The sequence below is a fragment of the Cheilinus undulatus genome, linkage group 19 (assembly GCF_018320785.1).
Source record: "Cheilinus undulatus linkage group 19, ASM1832078v1, whole genome shotgun sequence".
NCBI lineage: Eukaryota > Metazoa > Chordata > Actinopteri > Labriformes > Labridae > Cheilinus > Cheilinus undulatus.
Genome location: NC_054883.1, coordinates 42,033,617 through 42,059,135, shown reverse-complemented (window position 1 = coordinate 42,059,135; position 25,519 = coordinate 42,033,617). Strand labels below are relative to the sequence as shown.

At 39.1% G+C, this 25,519-nt stretch overlaps 1 protein-coding gene across 5 annotated transcripts in view; it reads left to right on the top strand.

The window, feature by feature from the left end:
• The window catches only part of myo3a (myosin IIIA), a 160,484-nt gene that overhangs the window by 113,562 nt on the left and 21,403 nt on the right, over positions 1–25,519 (top strand). For 4 of the 5 annotated variants that reach the window (XM_041814651.1, XM_041814652.1, XM_041814649.1 and 1 more), the window contains 13 exons: positions 2,140–2,293; positions 4,017–4,105; positions 4,194–4,323; positions 8,898–8,971; positions 15,349–15,429; positions 15,562–15,767; positions 15,870–15,981; positions 17,478–17,640; positions 17,716–17,802; positions 17,884–18,007; positions 20,805–21,915; positions 22,002–22,143; positions 24,669–24,854. In XM_041814651.1, the coding sequence (XP_041670585.1) occupies positions 2,140–2,293; positions 4,017–4,105; positions 4,194–4,323; positions 8,898–8,971; positions 15,349–15,429; positions 15,562–15,767; positions 15,870–15,981; positions 17,478–17,640; positions 17,716–17,802; positions 17,884–18,007; positions 20,805–21,915; positions 22,002–22,143; positions 24,669–24,854 (2,659 nt within the window). The remainder of the gene's footprint in view (positions 1–2,139; positions 2,294–4,016; positions 4,106–4,193; positions 4,324–8,897; positions 8,972–15,348; positions 15,430–15,561; positions 15,768–15,869; positions 15,982–17,477; positions 17,641–17,715; positions 17,803–17,883; positions 18,008–20,804; positions 21,916–22,001; positions 22,144–24,668; positions 24,855–25,519) is intronic. The other variant, XM_041814653.1, reaches the window with a different exon arrangement.

Here is a 25,519-nt window from a genome sequence, read left to right as displayed (position 1 = left end):
GCAGATTTAGCCCTCACTACAGAGCTGAACTCATATCTCTATGATATATTTTCTATGTTTCCATATGGGTTTACACATGTGCTCATATTGTCCCAATCCGCCTGCATCCCTGCAGAGTTCTTAATGTAGCTTGTTTCCTTCCCAGCATGCACCTCATGCTACAGTAAGCACGTTGATTTGATGTTGTTTGTTCCCATTTGTTCTTTTCTGCTCAGAATAGAAGTCTGCAGTAATGCTGCTGAGTCACAGGAGCTCAGAGAGTCAGTCAGCCTGACGTGATCAGGAGAACAGAGCTCACTTTGCCCTGTGGGACGCTTGAATCCAGAGAGAGGAAAGGCAGTGTGTCAACAAACTAATGCCAGCATTCATTCTGGTTTGTCATTGGTCGGCTGGTCATGATGTCAGACGACTTTAGCTCAGGCTTTTTGAACATTGAAGGCATTAAAAGGTAAATCTCAGAAAACAGAAAGAAAGAATGTCATTGTAGAAATGGGAGAATATTAAAAAGTGAAGTCATTATATCCAGTAGAGTGAGTATGAACAATGGTAACTGAGCCTATTACTCCGTGATGAAAGCCCCTGTGTGCTAATATGAACGGCTGTTGGTAGCGACATCCCCTGAAAGAACCACGGCTCTGTTATCCTTCACAAAAACACAGGAACCACGGCTAACGGACACAAATAAGATCTTTGAGAAATACTCTGAGATGAGGCTAATTTAGTTTAAAAGCACCATTTATACCAGGAGTGTCAAACTCAGTCACAGCAGGGGCCGGATTCTGGATTCAGGTCTAACCTGAGGGCCTAACTGGGTCACGTTTTTAACCAGAAACTGTCAACCTCTTTACACCAGTAATAAAATATATTTTTAAAAAACTTAGCACAGATGATAAATGATTTTGAGGTTAAAAAAGTTAAAAAGATCAGTTTAAAGACTCGCAATATGAGAAAATTACATTTATTAGTTCAAAAAGGTCAAAACGTGAAATTGAAAATGAAAACTTATGTTTTTTAAAGGCAAATATTTTAGAAAGAAAGTCAAAATCATGAGTTTAAAAGGTCAAAGTATGAAATAAAAAGTCAGAATATGAGGTCAAAGGTCAAACTATGGGGTTATGAAGTCAAAGTAAGGAGATGGAAATATGAGATAAAATACAAAATAATTGGTTAAAAAGGTCAAAACATAAACTGACATAAATTATGAATCTTAAGGCTTAAAATATTATATAAGAAGTCAAAATTATGAGTTAAAAAGCTCAAAGTACAAAATAAAAAGTCAGAATTCGAAGTTTGAGCCCTGATTGTGAGATACAAAATTGAAAATTTGAAATTAAAACATAAATTTATTTTCCCACATTTCTGACTTCTTATCTAAATATTATTACTCCTTACTTTTTCAGATTTTATGGCTTAACAAGAATATCTTAAATCATCAGGATAAGTTCACATTTTTATACTTGAGGAAATCTGCAGAGCTCAGACTGATGGGACAGTTAGAACAGAACTATCAGATTATCTTGTGGGCCGATTTAAGGCCGGATTTGGAGCATTTTAGAGAGGTAGAGTCTCTCAGAGGTAAAGGAAAATGATACCCAGCATAAGACTGTAGACTTTGAATATCCCAGGACATAACATCATCAAAGATTCAGAGTTTAGAGCAATGTCTGTGCAAAAGGGACAAGTCCAAATGTAAGTATAGGATGCTCATGATCTCCAAGCCCTCAGGGGCCACTGCAGTAAGAACAGGCATGATTCTGGACTGGAATCTCTGCAGGGGCTCAGGGACACTTCCAGAAATCATCTACAAATGACAGTTAGAGCTGCAAAGAAGAAGCCAAAGCTCATCTAAAATGAACTGAGGAAAAATGGACAACTGTTCTGTCGGATAAATCAAAACTTAAAACCCTTTGTGAAAACCAGTGGTGCCAGGTTCTGCAGACTAATGGGGGGCGGGGCCATCCAGTCATGTTTCCCAACAGGCCTTGGTGGATGAGCCTTAAAGAGCAGATTTGACAACAAAAAAGTACTAGTCCAGGATCAGGAACTTTTTGTGAAACCTCCAGCAGCATTTAAACCCACATGGAGAAAAGTAGAGTGTAACTTCTAAGCTTGTATTCACTGTCTGTCATCTCTGTGTAGGATGAGTACCTGAATGAGGAGGTGGAGGCTCGGATGATCGAGTACGAGGACAACCGGCCCCTCCTGGACCTGTTTTTACAGAAACCCATGGGGATGCTTTCACTTCTGGATGAGGAGAGTCGCTTCCCACAGGCCACGGACCAAACCCTCGTAGGTCTGTGTTTTTTCTGGACGTCGGTCTTAATGTTGTCTGTTTGGATTGGCTAACATCTGGTGCACACATTTGTGCTGCTTTGACCTCCTCACTTCAGGCGATCAAGGTCTAATCCATTTTTATTGTGGTCCCAAACTGAAGGGAATGTTAAGTACCAGAGAGAACAGCATGCTTTTAACATTTTAAATGCACACAAACACTTTTCAGACACTTTAACCCAAAGTTTAGGACCTGACTGGGATTTTATATCTGTGTGGATATAACAGTGTTAGCGGTGTCCTTCATCATCATACAGTTAAAAATCTGTGTCAAAAAACCTTTTTCAGATGAAGGCCTTCATTCTTTTTAACTTGGAGCTCATTTGGAAAAGTCACCTCCTCTGAAAGCACAATTTAGAGCCATTTCATGTTTAGAACCACTGTTTTCTGCTTTCAGTCTGCATTAGCGTTTGAACCAGTGATGCTAAAGGTGTGGCTCTTTAATGTCTTTATTTAAAATATTATTCCCCCAGAAAAGCTTAGAAAAGGGAAACGTTGACCTCAGAAGTTAATCACATTAATCAGTTTGTTTCACAGAAGGCTTTATTTGTCAAACATAGTTGGCACTTTTTGCCACATTTATCCCATTTTGTGCCACCCTTCACCCATTTAAGCGACCTTTGGCATCAAAAACCACTTGTTTCCTCTTTTTTGGCCAGTTTTGCAACTTCTTCCAGCTACTTTTATCCCATTTTTGCCCCTTTTCACCATTTTTTTCCCATTTAAGCTACCTTTTGCCATTAAATACCACCTGTTTCCTATATTTTTTTATTATTTATTTATTTTGCCACTCTTGACTGCTTTTTGCCCATTTTAGTCACTTTTCTCTCATTTTTTTGCCTCATTTGTTCCATTTTTGCCCCCTTTAACTTATATTTTTATTGCTACTTCAAGCCGTTTTTGCCACTTCTCACCACTCAGATTGTGGCTCTCAGTGGTATTTTTCAACAGTTTGTTTCTTTGGTTGAACAGGGTTGAGTTATCCTTGCAAAGCAGATGGATACGGCCGTTTCCGTGTTTCTCCCTGGTGAATCCATCCTTAAAGCTCCCGTCTGAACCGTTTGGGCCCGGTTAGAAAGTGACAGGACCAATCAGCGACGAGGGGCAGTACTTTCAAGCACGGCGGAGTCGTGACGTAAACAAGCAGCAGCAAGAGCTGGTGCAGTTATGGAGGAAGAGATTAGCGTGGATGCTGCTAAAGCGCCAGTTTTATCAGAACTTGACCACATTTCTTTGTTAACAGAAGAACAAAGAACAGCAGTGAGTTTTTTTCTTTTCAGAAACCAAGAAGTCGAGTACTGACATGTCTACAGATGCCATGTTTCATGTTATTCCTTGGTAGATGCGCACGCGCAGCTTGATCGCGACTACGTCACGTGTTTTGTTGCTCTGATTGGCCCATAGAGATGTGACAGACAGAACGATCCTCCAATCACACCCTGAGTTTTTCTCAAATCCTCTGCCTTTTCTCAAACGTTTCCTGTTGAAGCTTTCCCAGATGGATGTGTGAAACAGATCCATTTAGGGTTGAGTAACACTGATTGAACTAAATGTCTGGAGCAGCTGATTGCTTGTTTTTTAGAAGTTTAATTCTTTTAATTTTATCTTGTAATAAGGAGCTGAACACTAGGGTCTGATAAAGGTCATATTTTTGAGAGTTAATCGATATATCATTGATATTTCAGAGAAATTTGATGATAACCTCAAGACAAAGAGCTTCTGGAGACCAAAGAGGGTGGATCTTGGCTTTGGCATCCACCACTACGCTGGAAAGGTAATTTTTCTCTGACTGGGATAAAGAGAGCACATGTTTAAAAGTGCATTGGGCTTCACTCGGGGTTTCTGGTTGCCAAACTCTTCAGGTGATCTACAACGCTGCGGGCTTCTTGGCTAAGAATAGGGACATGCTGCCGGCGGATATCATCCTGCTGCTGAGGGGGTCGGAGAACGAGCTCACCCGTAAGCTCGTCACCCATCCGCTCACCAAAACAGGTAAACAGGAAAAGCACTATTTCCCCAAATGCGACCTGTTAAACTGTTTACACACTGCTCTGAATACATTATACAACACATTCTTGGAGACACTGCAGGCTATTGTTGAATATTTTAGCACGGCTTTCCTCCACACTGTTGATGTAATGTTTCTCTCTCTTGGCTACCAGAGAATCCTTGTTGGCAGACGCAGAGCCAGCTCTGTCAAAATCAAATTAGAAGCCAATAATTGCATAATCACTCTCAAAGTAGTCTGAAAGCTGTTACTGAGCGTACCTGTTACATCCCTTATTATTTAACAGTTCTGAGCAGGCATCTGGTTGGAAGAGAGGGGTCCTATTAGTGACAGTTCTGTTTTTACAGTATTAATCATTCTACCTCTGTCAGGAGTTCTGGAGTCAGGAGGGCAGGCGTGATGGCTATTAAAACTCTGGTTCACCTGTAAACAGGACTAAACTTTAGCCATTCAGAGAGAGAAAAATTAATCTGTGCCACTTTTGAGTCTGGAAGCAGTGACAGTTTAAGCTTGGACCAGACAACCCTGGTGTATGGGCCTGCATTCAGGACAGTCCCTGTTTCTACAGCTGAGGTCTACCAGCCCTGTTTCTTTGTAAGAGATCTGGATCAGCTGGTGTGGGTTGAAGATCCTCTATACCAGGGGTGTCAAACTCAATCACAGCAGGGGCCGGATTCTGGATTCAGGTCTAACCTGAGGGCCTAACAGGGTCAGCTTTAACAATAAACTGTCAACCTCATTTTCACCAGTAATAAAATATGAAAAAAAAGCAGCACTGATGATAAATCATTTGGAAATTCAAAAAAGTTGAAATGTTAAGTTTAAAGGCTCAAATCTGAGATAAAAATTCAAATGTATTAGTTTAAAAGATCAGAACACGATATTAAAAATAGAAAAATAATGTTTAAAAGAGCAAATATATGTCAAAATATGACTTAAAATTTTAAATTGTGAGTCTGATAGTTCAAAATGTGGGATTAAAAAGCCAAAAATTAGGAGTTAAAATGTCAAAATATGAGCTAGAATTCAAAATTGTGACTAAAAGAGTAAAAAATATCATTTGAATTCAAAATTTGAAGTGTAAAAGGTCAAAATATGATATAAAAATTAAAAAACATGAATTTGAAATGTCAAAATATGAAAAAAAAATTGAAATCATGTTTTTAAAAGGCCAAAGTAAGGAGTTAAAAAGGTCAAAATCTGACTTAAAATTTAAAATTGGGAATCTCAAAGATAAAAATGTGACATAAAGTCCAAATTCTGAGTTGAAAAGGTCAGAGCATGAAATGTAAAGTCAAAATCATAAGTTGGAGTCATAACCTTGAGATGCAAAATTGAAAATATGAAATAAACACAAATTAATTTCTTTCCCCACATTCTTGACTTTTTATGAAATCTTTCTTTCTTTTTACTTTTTCAGATTTTTATGGCTTAACAACTTAAACTGGAGGAAATCTGCAGAATTCATACTGGTGGGCCAGTTAGAATACAGATATGATCTTGCAGGCCGGATATAATTGTTCCACGGGCCGGGTTTGGCCCCCAGGCCTTGAGTTTGACACCTGTGCTCTATACCACTGATCATCAACTGGCGGCCCGGGGGCCTTATCAGGCCCCCCAGAGCTTTCTGTCCGGCCCCCTAGAAGATCATCAAATTCAAAAAAGCAGTAAAGAAGATGTTGTTGGCTTTAAATGTCTGCAGTTGTTAAATCCCTCCCAAAAACAGTTAATAGTGAAGTAGTTTTAGAATGACTTAGCATTTGATCATTCTTTATAGAAATTTACTTGCCAGCCATTATCAGTCATTTTTTTAAAAAAGGGATAAAGTTGGCAGAAGTGGTGCAAAAATTGACAGATTAAGTGGTGAAAAAGGGTGATAAGTGGCAAAATGGGTTGTAGTGTGGCACAAAGGGACAAATATGGCAAAAAAAGTGGTGAAAAGAGGTTAAAATGTGGCAAAAAGGGGGAAGAAGTATGAAAGATGGGTTAAAATGAGCAAAAAAGTGCAAAAATGTAATGAAAATAGGTGGCAAAAACACAATAGAAGTGGCAAAATGGATTCAAAAAGTGGCACAAAGGGGATAAAACATGCAGGAAAAGTGGTCTAAAAGGGGTTATAGAGCAGCAAAAATTGGATTGAAGTGGAAAAGTGCTAATGATCAGAATACAGGGGCAGTAGTTGGAAAGAAAAGTGCAAAAAAGGGGTTAAAGAGCGGCAAATGGGTGAAAAGTGGCAAAAATTTAAAATTCAGTTTTTGTTTATTTGAAAGTTCGGCCCCCAGAGACTCTGCCTGGACTAAATCTGGCCCCTGGTGTAAATGTAGTTGAAGACCCCTGCTGTAAAGTCTGACAGGTCAAATTTCAGTCAGATAAAACATCTCTAGGTTCATAAAACTCTATCAAAATTATTTTAAAAAATAAGGCGGTTAAATCTGCCCCAGGTTGATGTGGGCGTGCACTCATGCTATTAGCCCCGCCCCCTGACCTTACGTTGACCTCATGATCAGAGTTCAGCCGCCTGGCTCTGTGCTGGAGAAGGGAGAAGTCTGTTTTCTGGATCAAATCTCTGTTATGATGCTTTAAATAGGTGGTTCTCAACCTTGGGGTCAGGACCCCCTTGGGGGTCGCGAGACACTGAGAGGGGGTCTCAGATGCCCCAAAAAAACTAAGAATGTTTTTAAATTACACCGTTGCCACTTAACACCATTTTTGTCCCATTTTTTACCCCTTCATCATTTTTTCCCACCAGTTTTAACACATTTTTATCATTTAACACCTATTTTTGTCAGTTTTTAACTTTTCCACCACTCTTTTTTTCTGCCTGTTTTTGCCTCTTCTAAACTAATTCTTACCACTTAAGCTTAATGTTTCTGCTGTTCACCCATGATGGCCACTATTAACCCCTTTTAACCCCTTTTCACCCAGTTTTTCCCAATTTACCCCATTTCATCATTTGATAAGCCCATTTTTGCTTGTTTAACCAATTTCTGACAATATCTATTTTTCTTTCTCAGCTTTCCTTTTTTTGCCAGTTTATATAAATTTTTCATCCCATTTTACCAAAGTTCCACCCATTTAAAGCCAGTTCTGCCACATTTTAACTCCTCTAACCACTATTTATGCCCATTTTTGCCACTTTAACCCATTTCTGCATCTTTAAAATCCAACTTCACCTTTCCGACATTTTTTTACCATTATTAACCCAGTTAGGCAAAAGTTCGACCATTTTAATCTCTTTTTAATAAGAGAGATCTACATTTTTAAGAAGAATTTTTATAACACCAATGATTAAAAAAGATATTTGTTTTTTTAACAAGAATGGTTTTTCATGTTAAATATAAAATATGAATGTCGCAGCTTAACCTTACTATGGACCGTGATTTTGCTGACCTCCATGGCCCCCAGTCTGGCTGGGTCCCAGAAACCTCCCCCTTTATCCCTCTTAAGGGCAGCCTTGTCTCCACATGGCTGTTCAACCACATTCAGGTACAGTGGGGGTCCCCGTCTCTGACACCTTTATTTTGGGGGTCACAGAATGAAAAGTTGGAGAACCTCTGCTTTAATGATCCATAGACCACTGAGGCTGATAGATTTGGTAAATTTACCTCACAGTGAACAGAAAAACAGCATTTAACTGACTGTTAACTTCAATAAAGGCAGAGACATCAGCTAACAACAGACCGGACTGAGATGAACTGCTCTGTGGTTTTAGACTGGAGTGTTAGAGGGGCGGGGCCATTCCCTTACTGTGGGCTGGTGACATCACCAGTCCACATATTAGCCCTGCCCACATTAAACCCAGCCAGGAAAGAGGTGAAAAACTTTCTAACAGTCTAAATCCAGAATTCAGTCCCATGTAGATCTCAGAGTTTTCACATGTTTACAGAAACCAGGTTCACACATTTCTAGAGAGTTCAGACACACATTTCAGATTTAAATTAACAGGATCTTTAAATTTGTGGTAAATATTGAAAATGGCAAAAAGAGACTCTAAAACAGAAGCCAACTGTGGCTCATTTAAAACAGCCAACTCAGTAGTGAACAGGACATCATCACTGTACAGTGTTTATCTAGTCCATAGTATATCACTGTTTCAAATAAAATAAATGGGAGAAGAGCTGGTAAAAGGGCTCAGCTGGCCTTTTAGACTCTTGTCTTTCTTCATCTGGCCAGCTGACAACCAAAATCAAAGTCCTGTTCACACCCACTACACTAACATCTGACTGTTACCAATGTGTATCTGTGATGTAGAGAGTTCCTCCTCTCTCCTTTATGGCAGCTTTTGGTTTAAATATGTCTGAAACCTTTTAAACTTTAATACTTTTCATTATGATTCCCTATTAAAATCAGAGTTTGTGTTATTTGGCTTCAGAAAGTACCAGAGTGTTATCATATGACAGGAGCCAGGACAGGTAGCTGCTGAATCTGGCCTGATAATCAGTCAGAAATCTGTCTGAGGTTGTTTTCTTTGCATTATTCCTACAGGTATGCCTGAGCTAACTCTCCACTGGCGAGTTAAAGAAATCTCAACCTCATCCTCTCTGTATTTATTTCCCAGGCAACCTTGCCCACACCAAGGGCAAAGGCATAAACACAATCCGGACCCCGTCACGCACCATGACTTTGGCTAAGGTACTAACTGAGCAGTCTGCATTATCACTCTATTATCTTCTACATCAGGAGCTTCCCGGTTTACTGCAGAGCCACAAACTGCTCTAGAATTACACTTCAGCCTCTTCTGTTTGGGTTTTTCATTCTTCTTTTTTATTGTAATTAAAACTTCTTTATGTCTCATCTTTTTTGTCTCCTTTTCACTCCTCTCTGCTCTCCATTTCTTCATTTCTGTTGGTAAAGATGGGAGTGCTGACCTTGTACAGCTCCTTTTCTTTCAGCGAGGTAATGCACATAAATCCACATAAATAGTGTTTGAATCCCTGTTCTGTTTAACCGGTGCAGACTACTTAATCTGGTCTATTTTCCTAAACGTATGCTAAACTTTGAGTTGTTCTGTAGTTAGTAAAAACTAGATTATAACTAGATTTAACATCATTCCTTTCTAATCCTGCAGAGCTAGACTTGATTACCACATGCATAAATCTTGCTTTGTAGAAAACTAAATATCAGCGTTAGAATGCAATAAAGCAGATTTAGAAGGAAGGTTCTAGAAATGGAGGAATAAACAGAGTTCCCTGACCGACATGGTCTTAATGAATATACCAGTGGTTCTCAAATGGTGGGTCGGGACCCAATAGTGGGTCAAGGAGCAGTTTTATTAAAAGTCTCCTGTCACCTCAAAAACCGCTGTATCTGTGCAGCACGAGCCCATTTAATCCTCCTAGTAGATGTGCAGATAGGAAGAGAGAAGTTTCTGGCATCTTTTTGATTTTAATCATCCATGGATGCAGGATGGACTTTTTGCTGGGTCAAAACAAAAAACAATCTTCTTCTTCTTTCTCCTCCTTTGTGGGGTTGTAAACCAGCTATGTGCATACCGCCACCTGCTGTTTCAGACTGAGTAAATATGCAAGTGCGCCCGGGCACGGGTCGATATTGCTAGTGTGAAAGCACGCCTGTGGGGGAAGGGGGAGGTGGAGGAATCGTGCCGTGGCGTGGTTCGAATCAGCTGGGCCTAATGTGAAAGCGCCCTTAGTGAACTAAAACTAACTAAATAACTCAAACTAAAATTCAAAAATCATTTTAGTGAACTGACAATAAACAAAAACTACGCTTTACCAAAAAAACAAACACAAACTAAAACTGTACAGTGCGCTTACAAAATTAACTAAAATAAAATAAAAATGAGACAAAATCTCCTTAGTTTTAGTCTTTGACACAACCAGACTGACTGGCACCTACACCAGAGTCTGAGGAGAGTAAAATGGCCTGATCTGATTGGTTAAGACTTCACACAGTGGTAGTTTTATGTCTGGAATTTTATTCAAACATCATCATTAAGTAAATAAAATGATAAGTGAAGAGTAGCCTGTTAGAATATGTTTTTAAAAATGTTTGACGCTCACTCAGCCCTGATCCATCTGTAAAAAACTAAAACTAATAAAACTAAACTAACAAACCAGAAATCAGAACTAATAAAACTAAACTAAACTAACAAACCAGCAGTCACAACTAATAAAAACTAAACTAAACTAACAAACCAGCAGTCAGAACTAATAAAAACTAAACTAAACTAACAAACCAGCAGTCAGAACTAATAAAAACTAAACTAAACTAACAAACCAGCAGTCAGAACTAATAAAAACTAAACTAAACTAACAAACCAGCAGTCACAACTAATAAAAACTAAACTAAACTTACAAACCAGCAGTCAGGACTAATAAAACTAAACTAAACTAACAAACCAGCAGTCAGAACTAATAAAAACTAAACTAAACTAACAAACCAGCAGTCAGAACTAATAAAACTAAACTAAACTAACAAACCAGCAGTCACAACTAATAAAAACTAAACTAAACTAACAAACCAGCAGTCAGAACTAATAAAAACTAAACTAAACTTACAAACCAGCAGTCAGGACTAATAAAACTAAACTAAACTTACAAACCAGCAGTCAGGACTAATAAAACTAAACTAAACTAACAAACCAGCAGTCAGAACTAATAAAAACTAAACTAAACTAACAAACCAGCAGTCAGAACTAATAAAACTAAACTAAACTTACAAACCAGCAGTCAGGACTAATAAAACTAAACTAAACTAACAAACCAGCAGTCAGGACTAATAAAAACTAAACTAAACTAACAAACCAGCAGTCAGGACTAATAAAAACTAAACTAAACTAAACTAACAAACCAACAGGAAGAACTAATGAAAACTAAACTAAACTAAACTAACAAACCAACAGGAAGAACTAATGAAAACTAAACTAAACTAAACTAACAAACCAACAGGAAGAACTAATGAAAACTAAACTAACAAACCAGCAGTCAGAACTAATAAAAACTAAACTAAACTAACAAACCAGCAGTCAGAACTAATAAAAACTAAACTAAACTAACAAACCAGCAGTCAGGACTAATAAAAACTAAACTAAACTAAACTAACAAACCAGCAGTCAGGACTAATAAAAACTAAACTGAAATTGAACACAGAAAGCAAAAACCAAATAATTATAAAAACTCATGAAAAATCCAAAACTATTATAACCTTGGTCACATCTAGATGTGGAAAAAAAAGTGGGTGCAAAAGTCCTGAAGTCCTTATTTGACATGCATCGATACCTTTTCTTTTACCCAGTTTCAATGTGAAATTGGGTCAATTTAAATGTTTGATCAATATATCAATTCATTTATCCCCTCTTCTTGTAATAAACGGCTACTTTTCCCATGATCATGAGGTAAGTTCACAGGTTCCCTGGAAAATTGGCAAATAATGATGGGGAAAGAGATTATAACATCAGTCAGTTTTGTCCCTTTTCTGTTTTATATCAGGTGTTTTGGTCCAATCGTGCTCCAAACTGCAATAACTTCAATTAAGTCAATGTGTTGTTGAAATGTTTTGGAAACTTGGGTCACGATCTGAGTTAATTTTGTTGACTCATTATTTTGGTTATTGTTATATTTTGGTTCGTTGTTAGCCTTTTTTCCCCTGATGAAAACGAGACAGTAACTAATAAAAACAAGTGCACATGGACAAAAAATAAAACGAAATTAATTGACACTCCAGACCTAATTTCGACCTGTAGAAAGTAGGGGCGAGTTTGGCACATATCCAATCACAGCTGCTTTGGCTGCGTGGTGGCGGGGTAAGTTAAGGAGAGATCCAATCAGGCGACTAAATTTACTGTAAGTTTTGTCGACTAAAATGTTGGGAAGTTTCATCAACTAATACTAGACTAAAACTAAAACAATTTAGATGACTAAATTATGATAAAATTATTATAAAGCTAAAAGATATTTTTGGCAAAAGACTAAAACTAAATAAAAAGTGCTGTCAAAATTAACACTGGTCGCAATCTGTCGTAAGGCAGACTGGTGGGTCCTGAGACCGGACCAGTTGAGAACCACTGGAATATACCATTCAGTTTGTATGTAAATGTATGACGGACACACTGACGTAAGTTTACACCAGTGAAGCTAAGCCTGCTGGAACTTGGCCTTCAGTTTGATGCTACCAGAGATCACTCCTAACAATGCCGCCTTAGTTTTACAGAACACCAACACAGGCCCTACCAGATCAGTCGAACATGCCATGCTGATTCCTAGAGCAGACACCTGCTGACCACCGTAGCCGGGCCCAGGCTCACAGGTGCTGACAGTCAGGTGGCAATCAGCACCTGTGAAGATCAGAATAAGAGTCAGTAGCAACAGCAGAATCAGCTGTTTGGCACTGGCAGTAAGGAAAGTTGGAAACATTTTTATGGGTGCAACCCACATACTCAGCTCTGCTGCTCGTCCCACATAATGCATGATCCTTACAAATGTGGCTCCATTTAAAAGGGAAATAAACAGGCTTTACTACGGTATAAGATTTATTACCAAGAAGCATTGTTACAATAAAGATATAATCTACTTAACACACATTTCCTAACTTTTTCTGCTTTGTTTAGATGAATGTGTTCAATTTGATGTTTTTGTTAATTTATTTAATGCAAGAAAAGTCCAAAAATAAAAAGACAAGGAGCTCTGAAAGAACAAAGAAATACAAACAGACACCTGCAAAGATTTGGAGACCACACCCAAAAGGCCAAACAGATAAAAATAAAATAAAAAACCACCAGAACAAGCTGAAATGTTTGATTTGATGCCTTGTTATAGCAGCAGGTTTATCCTGGGACTAAAAAGAGTAAAAACACCTTACCCAGACTGGTTCACTCTGCATTTACAGATCAGAGTATCTGACTGCTGCCAGTGGCAAAATTCAACTTAATCTAAAATATTCCATGATGCCTTTGGTGAAGTCATACAAACTGTGGCTGTCTAAGATTGCACTGCCAGCTAAAGGAAGGTTTCACAGTTTTTCCTTGAAAGCAGCTGACAGCAATTAAATGAATCCTGTGTGATGAGTTCTCGAATTCATTTCCATTCATCTGCATATTTTAGACAAAGAGCTCATCAGAGGAGCCGCTTTTAAGAGGCGTTCAAAATGCTGTAAACAGCGTTAGGCTGATGGCGCAGTAAAAACTGGTCTCCTCCCAGTTTAATAGAGCTGAGGATTACACAGAGCTTGTTAAACTGACTACTCTACTACTCTGTGAGGCTGTTTACTGTCAGAGTCATGTTTACGTTATTCTGTCATCTCTTTTAGTCATTAACTTCCACATTTTTGACATCAATTTGTTAATTACAACATTTTAGTTCATTATGGTTAGAATTCATGAAGCTTTAGTGGATTGGGATTCAATGGGTGATATTACCGTCTGTCTTAATGCCTGAAGACGAGGTTGATTTATTTAGAAATGCCTTCATTATTGTATTGATTTTTCTTTATATCGCAATGACTTTGACTTTGATTGCATGCTTTATTGCCCCTTTAACCCTAGAACCACTGTGGATCTCTACATACCTAAAACAGCCAACGGGTCGAATGTACCTGTCATTAAAGTGCCTTGGTTTTCATAAATAGCACTGATGGAGGTCTGTTAGTTAACCACTGACATTCAACAGCTTTTTAACTATAGTCAGAAAACTAGATCACTGTTGGAAGATGATCCGTCACATAGAAAATCATCTTTGGACTGATTTCTAATCCTGAAACTTCCTCATCATCGTATTCTTCTTCATTTAAAGCTCTGAGATTACCTTTAGACATTTATCAGTGGTAAATATCTTTTTCTCTGTTGTCTCCATGTTGAAGGTTGATCTATGACTTCTGATCAGGCGTTGCTGCAGCAGAGAGAAGGTGTTTCCATTGCACCATCTATTTATGAAATAAAAGAGTGGTAAAATCAAGGCTTTCTATGGGGTAAATTTGACCTGCATGGTGGTTCTAGATATAAATGTCCATGAACAAAATTAGGTTTAGGCAAAGATTTATCTGTGACACCAGGTGCTATTTAACAAACTTAGAAAAAGTCAAAGACTGACAGTCTTTAAAACTGTAAACGCATAAAATAAGATCCAACTAAAGAACAGCCTTGGGTAGATTTGACCCACTGGCAGTTCTAGCGTTAAACACACTGGTTAAGCCTCTGCAGCATCTCCTCACTGCCGTAGTGATGTAAAATAAGTCGACCACATTTTATTTCAAAAAGAACCTTAGAAAGCTCCGAGTCAAAAGTCATCTGCTCCTCATGTTATCAAACACAAGTCTCCATATTTCCTTTAGGATTCAGAACAAGTTCCTTTTTCATGGTTAAGTCCACACCATAATCCTCCGTCCACCTGAAGTTCCAAAAAGGGGGGCAATGACCTGCCTGTTAACTTATCAGTGAATGTCCGTAGTATAGGTGGCAGTCAGAACTGAGAATCCAAGGCTCTGTGATTAAATAAAAATCTTTTATTTAAACAGGGAGTGCAGTGTTTCTCAAACACTTCTGCCAACACACACCATCTTCACTTCAGTGCAGAACCTCCTCTTTAAATGTTCTTATAGTATTTTTAGTTGATATATAGTTGTAGTAAAAACACATGGTTGTTCAAATTCCCAATGCTACACCATTTTGGAACGACTGAATTACATAATAAATGCTAACATTCATGTTTTATGCAGCATACATATGTCAGCCTTATTTAAAGCTGTTAATTAAAGCAATCTTCAGTAGCTGATCTCAAACTTTAGTACCTGTTAAAATTCATTTTTTCACCAAATTATGCCAAAAAATTAGCATATGAAACCAAGGCACTGTAAAAAAAAAAAAATACCAGAAACACCACAGATGATGTTGGTTTTCTAGGTTGTGTTTTGATACTCGTGTAGTCACAGTAATCACGCATGGGTGTAAAAATTCCCACTCCATTAGAGAACCCCTGACCTAGTGTATGAACTCTGCCCCTCAGTAGAGCATGATTAGTTGTGATTTGCTGTATCTGACCATATTTTTATTTGTTCAGCCGCCTGATTCGGCGGATACCCCGTACCATCCAAGAGAGACCACCAACATGAGAACGCAGACTGTAGCCTCCTATTTCAGAGTAAGTAGATTCATCTCTGACTGCAGATTTCTGCTTCACTGTTCATCTCTGTACCTCAGAATTAGCTCACACAGCCTTTACTTTAATGTTGTTTCTGTAAAAACTTCATGAATCTGCTTCATGGCTCCCCAGTACTCTCTGATGGACCTGCTGTCAAAGATGGTCGCCGGGCAGCCTCACTTTGTCCGCTGTATCAAACCAAACAACGACCGCCATGCCAACAAGTTCGACCGGGAGAAGGTTCTTGTTCAGCTGCGATACACCGGAGTCCTGGAGACGGCTAAGATCAGACGGCAGGGCTACTCTCACCGCATCCTCTTCACTAACTTCATCAAGAGGTCCGCTCACTCTCAAATCTACCCTTGCTTCATTAAGTATGAAAACATAAACGTGTTTTAGTATTTCTGAGAGCATCCAGCTCAGTAAAGTGTCTGTTACAGATACTATGTCGTGGCTTTCAATGCTCACGAGGAGCCAGCTGTCACTCCAGAAACATGTGCTGCAATACTGGAGAAGGCCAAGCTGGAGAACTGGGCAATGGGGAAGACCAAGGTAAGAAGATTATTTTAGGGGCACTAGTTCCCTGGACGTTTAGTATTTCAGAACATGAGATGTACTCATCCTTCTGCCTGCTCTAACCTCACAAACAAAGATGATGCATCAGGTTTCTCCTCCTTTCTTCAAGTACAACCAACAGCTCTGCACTTCTTACATAGCTTTGGTCCTGTGTTGTGTTTGAACGGGTTGAAGGTGTTCTGCAGTTATTTACAGCTAGGGCTGATGATTATTGTTGAAAGAGGTTGAAAGAGAAAAGGTGCAGCTTTTTCTCTCCATGGAGCTGTATGTTTCTACATATAATACAATAACTTTATTTATCCCTGAAGGGAAATTCATTTAAATACATTCTACAAATAAAGTTGATGCTTGTTGATATGCTACAGAACATTAAACACCTCTTCTTAACCCTATAAAACCCAGCATAATGCCGGCACTACGATTAGCATATTCATTTTTGATTGGCGGTAGATTTGAAAGTGGATAACATAGATCGATCATTCTTTTTGCATATAAAATCTTGGGAGTTACACTAAAATTTCACACATTCACCATGTTTCAGAGCGCTTTTTCGTTGCAGTGATGGGTTTGCAAAAATACACTACTCATCTGGCTTTTACAGGTTACAAAATTGACTATATCTCAAAAAGCAAGTTATGTACAGACTCCAAATAAATTTCCTGTGGTTCCTAGGATATCGTTCAACTTTTTTTATATTTACAAATTGGAGGGATACAGCTAAGGCCTTTAAAGAGGTTGGCTAGAAAACGAAGCTTAGAGAAGAACATGTCCTAAAACTGAACACCTCTCTCTGGTAAATTCAGACTGATACCATCTTAAACATCTTCCTCCACTAATTGTTGCATAATTATTCATAATTATTCATAACTGTTCAGTTCTAAATTTCCCAGACCCCTCTTTCATTTTATCACTGTGATCAAATAAACTCTGTATTCTTGAAAAACATCCGTCCTACCAGGTTACCCACAAAAAAAAATCATGTTTTCTCAAAAAGTATTTTTTGGTTTTTAGTAGAAATAAAACAAATGGATAGATTTTTGAGCTGTTCCAATACCAGAATCAGAAATACGTCTAATTCTAATTTAAATGCAGGTGTTTATATCAGCGAGTACACCAGTTTATGCACCGATCGGATTCTTTTTGGTTTTTCTTCATATTTTGCTTCATAGCCGTTCTTAGAGCAGAAAAACAACTTCAGGCTCACAGAGATGCTGGACATTATGATTCTATTAGTTGTAGTCCCGTTCTGAGTCAAATATAGGTCTAAGATCATTTTCACACCTTTATCAGATCAGTACTCGGTATCTAAACTTGGGTCAGAACTGAAGAGATAGGCTCCTTTTGCTTCAGTGAAAAACTGCAATGAGAATGTAGATTAAAAACAGCTAGAGCTGATGTTACCTGCCATATTTGTTTCTTTGACAGCCCCTATTATGACTGAACAGCCAGAGTTACTCGTGTTTCTTCTTCAGGTGTTCCTGAAGTACTACCACGTTGAACAGCTGAACCTGATGGTGCAGCAGGCCACACAGAGGATCGTCCTGCTGCAGGCCTACGTCCGAGGCTGGCTGGGAGCGAAGCGATACCGACGGATCTTAAAGGAGCGAGAACAGAGCGCTCTGGTGCTGCAGTCAGGTTTGTGAACTGATTTCTCTGTGTCAGCTAGAAACACGCAGACGTCAGCTCTCGTTTGATTCTTTCCCTCTTTAGCTTACAGAGGTCACAGAGCACGGAAGAAGGTGGCTGACGACAAGAGCAAAGCAAAGTTTGAGGCCTTTATTATTCAGTTTCAAGCTGGTAAGAGGAAAGTGAGATGCTGCTGCTGGTAAACTAGATCGGCGTTTGCTGGATCATTGTCTCTCTGCTTGTCTTCTTCAGTTTGCAGAGGTTATCTGGCCAAAAAGAAATACAAGGAGCTGGTGGACGAGAAGAACAAGGCTGCAACCAAGATCCAGGCCCGCTACAGAGGGCACAAGGAGAGGAAGAACTTTAAAGGAAAACGGTATGAAACGAAGAATTTTACACATTACAGCATGGGTGTCAAACCCAAGGCTCGGGGGCCAAATGTGGCCCACAGTGCAGTTCTACCCGGCCCGCAGGAAGAACTGGCTCACCTGAATGAGGTCTGCAGGTTTCCTCCAGTATAAAAATGTAAATTTAACCTTGAAGATTAAAAAAACCTTGTTGAGTCATAAAAATCTGAAAAAAGTAGAGAGTAGAAATAGTCAGGAATGAGGGAAAGAAATTAATTTGTGTTTTCATTTCATATTTTCATTTTTCATCCCAAGATTATGACCTAAACTTTTTTGACTTTTTATTTAATATTTTGACCTTTTAAATTCATCATTTTGACCTTTTCTCTCATATTGTGACCTTTTAAACTCCTAACTTTGACTTTTATTCCCATATTTTCACTTTTTAAACACCTGATCTAGAATTTTATCTCATATTTTGATCTTTTAGAGTCATAATTTTGTCCTTTTAAACTTTTGATTTTGTATTTTATCTCATATCTTGACATTTAAACTCATGATTGTAAGTCTCTATCTCATATATTTGTCTTTTCACCCCTTATTTTTGACTTTAAATTTTGTATTTTGACCAGGGCTGGGCAATTAATCGCAAATAAGATTAAATGGCGATATGGCCTGCTGCAATTTTCAAATCACAAAAGGTGCAATATTTCTTTGACCTTAAATTTGTTTCATTTTTTGCAGCAGATGTTATGCATGACATGTCATGCAATCACTCAGATTCCATTTTTATGGGTATAGTCAAGAAAAAAATCCTACCTTCTTCATTTTTGTTCTTTTTTCATATTAAATGTAAGAATGACAAAACCCCTTCAGTGCACTAATTCATAGCCACTTTGCAGTACGAGTCAAAAATCATCAAAATTGTCATGATCCAGGTTTTGATTTATTATGTTTCTGAGTTTTCCTTTGGTTATCCTTGTGAATTCTGTGATTTCTAGTTTGATCTTGTGTTAGGTTTGGAGTTTATTAGGAGTTTTCTTTAGCCCTCGTGTTTCTTGTGTAGTATTTTCCATGTGTCTAGTTTTTTATTGTATTAAGTTATTCCCTGTGTTCCATGTTTAGGTTTTCCCCTGTGTTTCATGTGTAGTACTCCATGTATTTCATGTCTAGTTTAATTCCCTGTTTCATGTTAAGTTTCCCTGTGCTTCTTGTTTTGTTTCATGTTTTAGTTTTACTCCCTGTGTTTGAGTTTCCCTCCTTGGTTCTTTGTATCCTCCTGTGTTTTCAGTGTTTCTGTAGTTTAGCTTCTTGTGTCCAGTTTTCAGACCTTGAGTTTCCCTCCACTTTGATTATCCTTCACCAGTTTCACCTGTGTCTGATTGTCCACACCTGTCTGCCATTGTTAATCACTCCCTGTGTATATAAGCTCTGTGTCTCCCTGTGTCTGGGTCGGTTTATTGTTGCTTATGTCTTCCCCGTGCTTGTTACTCCTCGTGCTTCCTCGTGCTCCCAGTGGATTTTGTTTTGTTTCTTTGATTTTGATTCCGGTGTTTAAGTTGTAAGTAGTTCTTTTGTTTGTTTGTTAATTAAATCCTTTTGTTTTATCTGCATTTGGGTCCTCCCTTTTGAGTTTTTTCCTGAACCTCGTGACAGAATAAACCGACCCAGACACAGGGAGACACAGAGCTTATATACACAGGGAGTGATTAACAATGGCAGACAGGTGTGGACAATCAGACACAGGTGAAACTGGTGAAGGATAATCAAAGTGGAGGGAAACTCAGGCAGGAAGCAAAACTGGAATCACACACAAGGGAAGGCAACTACAAAATAAAACAGGAAACATGGAACCTAACACAAGAAGCACACAAGGACTGAAAACTGGACACAAGAAGCTAAACTACAGAAACACTGAAAACACAGGAGGATACAAAGAACCAAGGAGGGAAACTCAAACACAGGGAGTAAAACTAAAACATGAAACAAAACAAGAAGCACAGGGAAACTTAACATGAAACAGGGAATTAAACTAGACATGAAATACATGGAGTACTACACATGCAACACAGGGGAAAACCTAAACATGGAACACAGGGAATAACTTAATACAATAAAAAACTAGACACATGGAAAATACTACACAAGAAACACAAGGGCTAAAGAAAACTCCTAATAAACTCCAAACCTAACACAAGATCAAACTAGAAATCACAGAATTCACAAGGATAACCAAAGGAAAACTCAGAAACATAATAAATCAAAACCTGGATCATGACTAAAATGATCAAGAACAAAATATTACAAGAAAGACATTCTGCCGTGGCGCCACAGATCTATGACGGAGTATTGTCCTGATTCTCATAATAATTTGATGCTGATGTGCCAAAAGATGAAGTATTTCCTCATTTGTGAAACCGATACTAAAGTATAGCTTCACAAGATCCTCAACATTGTTCATTTTAACGGAGGCGGCGCCTCGGCAGACTTTCTTTCTTATAATATTTTATTCTTGTAATATTACGACTTTATTCTCGTAATTATATGACTTTATTCTCATAATATTACGACTATTTTATCGTAATATTACAACTTTATTCTCGTAATATTATGACTTTGTTCTCGTAATGTCAAAAAAAAAACATTTCTTTCTTTTTATTTCTCTCTTTGTGTGGCCCTCATACTCCGTCATAGTTAGGCCCTCAGATTAGACCTAGATTCAGACTTCGGCCCCTGCTGTGGTTGAGTTTGACACCCCTACAGTTCAGCATCTATAACATTAAAGACCAGATGTTTTTATGAAGATGTGACATATTTTGTTTGCAGTGAAGCCAAAGAGAAAGAAAAGGCAGAGAAGGCCCTAAAAGAAAAAGAGCAAGCAACTCTTTCAGCAGAAGAGACCACCGATGAAGGAACTTCCCCGGCTTCAAGCAACGAATCGAACAACGAGGAAGAGGAAACGAAGGCAGCCGTGGTTCTCCAGAGTAACTTCAGAGGCTACAAAGAGAGAAAAAAGTTTAAGGAGAGGAAAAAAGCAAACGCTAAGACTGAACCAGACGTACCTCAGAATGCCATGGAGGAAAAGGAAGGAGCAACAGAGCCAACCAGCAAGGATGAAGAGGAGACAGCTGATAAACAAGATGAGCACGATGACGAGGAGGACTGTGATAGTGATCACACACATGTGCCAGATGATGAACATGCAGAAGTGGATTATGACACCCCCATTGAGGATGCAGTTGCAGCAGATGTTTGGCAGGAAGAGCAGGATGAGAGCAAGAATGTGGAGAATGAAAAAGAAGAGTCAGCGACCATAGAGGAAGAAACCAAGGCTGCCACCGTTCTCCAGAGTAACTTCAGAGGTCACAAAGAGAGGAAGAGGCTACAAGAGGAAGGCAAGATCCCAGTGAAGAATAAGAAAGCCAAAAGCTCTGAAAAAGCAGCAGTTTCTCAAAGTGATGTCAAAGCAGGAGAGCAAGATGAAACCAAAGCAGCTGTTGTTCTCCAGAGCAACTTCAGGGGCCACAAAGAGCGCAAACGCCTGGAGAAGGAAGGAAAGATCCCCAAAAAAGGGAAGAAGGAGACAAAGAAATGTGTGCCAGAAGCAGGAGCAGAGGAGGAGAAAGCTGCAACTGTCCTGCAGAGTAACTTCAGAGGCCATCGAGAACGGAAGAAATTTAAAGCAGAGAAAGAAGCCAGGAAGAAAGCGAAAGAAGCTGCTGATTATGATATAGCAGAGGAAGCAACGGAGGAAGCTCTGGAAGTTTCTGATGTTGTAATAGAACAAAAAGATGCTGAAAAGGAGAGACAAGAAGAAGAGCAGGCAGCAGTGAAGATCCAGAGCAACTTCAGAGGGTACAAGGACAGAAAGAACCTGAAGGCCAACAAGCAAACGGCCAAGAAAGAAGCTGCTCAGCTGGAGAACTTCTCCATAGAGGTGACGTCTTATTCCCCACCACATCAGACTCTCTCAGTCATGCTTTTCCCGCTCTTTATTTATGGTTTTTGACGTGTACTCAACAGATCACAAAGGCCTCTCAGGACTTTCTGGCCCTGCAGCAGAAGTTGAATGCGATCATCGAGGCCCATCAGTCAAACCCAGAGAAGAACGGCATGTTTGTGAGAGGGAAAGCAGTGAATGGATTCGCTGCCCAGAACCACCAAAGTAAGATCATCTAACACTGCATGTGGAGAACAGCCTTTCCTCCAGTAGAATAATGCAGAGGATTCAGAAAGTATTCAGACCCCTTCATTTTTACAATTTTGTTACGTTGCAGCCTGATGCCACAGTCGAAAAACATTTTTATGATGACCAAGTGAAAACAGAATTTTCTTTTTTTTTCAAATGTAAAAAAAAAACAAACTGAACTTTCACATTGAATTAAGTGTTCAGACACTGCAAAAACACTTTTAATGTAGTTCAAGTTCCTCCTAAATCTCCTGATCTTTGCTGAGATGTGACTGAGACTTTAACTGGAGCCCACCTGTGGTCAGTTAAACTGACTGGACATGATTTAGAAACATTCACACCTCTCCAAAGAAGGCCTTGCTGCTGACATTGACTTCAGAGCAGAAAACCAAGGAGCTGCAGAGCTCAGACAGGATTGTTGCACAGCACAGATCTGGAGAAGGCAGGCAGAGGTCCATGTGGACAGCCTCTATCAATCTGGACTTCATGGCAGAGTGGCAAGGTGTAGAAAATCTCAGCAACGATCCAGAGAAAAGGGAGGAACCTGAGCATCCAAATACTTTAGTCAATGTGATATTTTAGTTTTTCATTTTTTGAGATTTGCAAAACCCTCTGATTGTTTTTCTCTTTGTCATGAAGGTGTACAATAATGAGATCAAAAACGTTAGCAGAATAACTAAATTCTAAAAAGTGCTAAGGGTCTGAATGCTTTTTGAACACACTCTACAAAGATATAGTGTGCCAGTGGGACAAAAATATCCATGTGGGGCGCGCAGATGGTCAAGTGATTTAAGGCGCTACCCATGTATGCGGGCGGCTCGGGTTTGAATCCGGCCTGTGGCCCTTTACCGCATGTCTCTCTTCCCTGTTTCTGAATCTATCCACTGTCCTTCCTCCATCTAATAAAGGCATGAAAAGGACCAAAAATAAATCTTAAAAGAAATATATATGGGTTGATAATGTGTAGGTGATGTTATCTGGAGTCTGAGCTGGGCAGTAACCTTGCAGCAGCTTCACATCAACTCCTTCCTCATATGAAAACAGATTTAATTACCAATAAACAGTAAAAATCTCTCAGACAGACTCAGTCCATCTCAAAATAATGAAACACTGTTCTGCTGTAGACTATCACTGTGAAGGCTTGGCTTTCACATGGAGATTTTTGAAACTCCAAGCAGGCGTTCGTGTGTTTTGCAGGCATTCAGCCTCTCTGTCTTAAACCCAGATCAGAGGAGGGCTGCAGTGATGGCTGTCCATCTGGAACTTTGTCCCATCTCTACTCATGATCTCTGGAGCTCAGTCAGAGTGACCATCAGGTTCCTGGTCTCTTGGTCTTACTAAGGCCCTTCTCTGCTGATCGCTCAGTTTAGACGGGATCAGTTAAGAGTCTGGGATTTCTTCTATGTGAGGCCACTGTGCTCTTGGGAACTTTCAGTGCAGCAGATTTTTTGTAGCCTTTCCCAGATCTGTGTCTTACAGCAATCCTGCCTCTGAGCTTCGATGAAGTCTTCTATAGCAGTGGTTCTCAACCTTGGGGTCGGGACCCCATTGGGGGTCTCCAGATGCATTAAAAAACTAAGAGTATTTTTTAAATCACACAGTTGCCACTTTAAATCAATTTGACCAATTTTAAACCCTTTTTCATCACTATTAAACATCAATGTTGCCAATTTTAGCTCATTTTTGTCACTTAAAACCATTTGAGTAAATTTTAAACCCTTTCCACCACTTTTTTTCTGCCGGTTTTTGTCACTTCCAAACCAATTCTTGCCACTTTCTGCCTATTGTTGCCTCATTATTGCCACTTTTATCCCATTTTGCCCTTTTCTTAACCATTTTTTGCTACTTTTCATCAAAATAAGCTACCTTTTCCCATTAAATACCGCTTGTCTCCTTTTTTCCAGGATTTTTGCCTCTTCTTTTTGCCACTTTTTTTGCCCTTTTTCACCATTTGTCACATTTTGCCCTTTAAAGCTACTTTTTTCCATTACATACCACTTGTTTCCTATTTTCTGCCCATTTTTGCCAATCTTGACTGCTTTTTGCCCATTGTAGTCACTTTTTACATTATTTTTTGACACATTTTTGCCACCTCTAACTCATTTTTATTGCTACTGCAAGCCGTTTTTGCCACTTTGCCACCTCTTGCAAAAGTATTTTTCAACAGTTTGGCTCTTTGGTTGAGGGGGTTGAGTAACACTGATCTACAGTGGTTTTGTAAAGGGTCTGAATACTTCTGTCATTGCGGTACTTTAGTTATTTCTTTTAATAAAATTCAGTTTTCACTTTGTCATAATGGTGTACTGGGTGTAGATTGATGAGAATAAAAATGCTTTTTTATTTTAGCGTCAGGCACACAAAGCATACGACAAGCACAGGCATAGATGGTTCCATGAAGTCCTGCCCCTGATGGCTAAACTGTTTCATGTCTGAATGACCAAAAGTTTGACTTTTACCAGTCCAGTTACATTGTTGACAATGTCCACATTTATAATTTCCAGGTCCCAGTGGACCCAGTTGGAGGGATGTAGTGGTAGTGGAAGAGTCAGCTCTTACCAGCATGCTACCAAGATTTGAAGATCTCATAAAAACTGTCCTGGCTGGGTTGTCCACATGGGTCTTGAGGGCTGGACTGGCTGTAGCATGCCCGTGCTTTTTTATTCTTGATGACATGTCTTGTGCTAGGGGTGAGTACTGAATGGCTCCTGTGATGCTGTTGTTAGTGGTTTTAGTCTTTGTTTCTGTAGACTTTCGGCTTGAGTCTGTCTAGAAAAACGAAGCCTCTTCCACCCACTGGTTTTTGATAACCTCTGTGTTAGAACTGTTTTTTTTTTAAGCGATGCTTTGGTTTTTAAAGTCAGCATCTGAACATAATGAAACATAGATGCAGGAAGGCTTTTCTTTAAAGGTGTGGGATAAAATGATAGTCTGTGAATTTCTGACAGACTGGTGCTGAGACTTCCACTGTTGTTGTTTATTAAAGTCCCTGGAAAGTGAAAATAAATCTGTATTTAGGTTTGTTGTATGACAGCCACTGTGTTATGAACCCTCAGCTACCCTCAGCAGCTGTCCTTACAGAAAACAATACCAAACTGGAAGTTATAGACGATCACAAACACGCCCTGGACACTTTAAAAATGTTGGTGAGAGAGCAACTGAAGAAACGGAGCTGATCCGGTTTGCATTAAGGTGACCGCTCCAACCCCCACCCTCACCTGCGCTACTTGGGCCCCACATGATCCGCCTCTGCATCATCATAACGGTGTGGATTAATGAATTCTGCTGGTGAAAGCCTGCACAGTCTCCATGAGGAGAATACAGCGTTTATTTAGTTTGTGTATGCATGCAGACT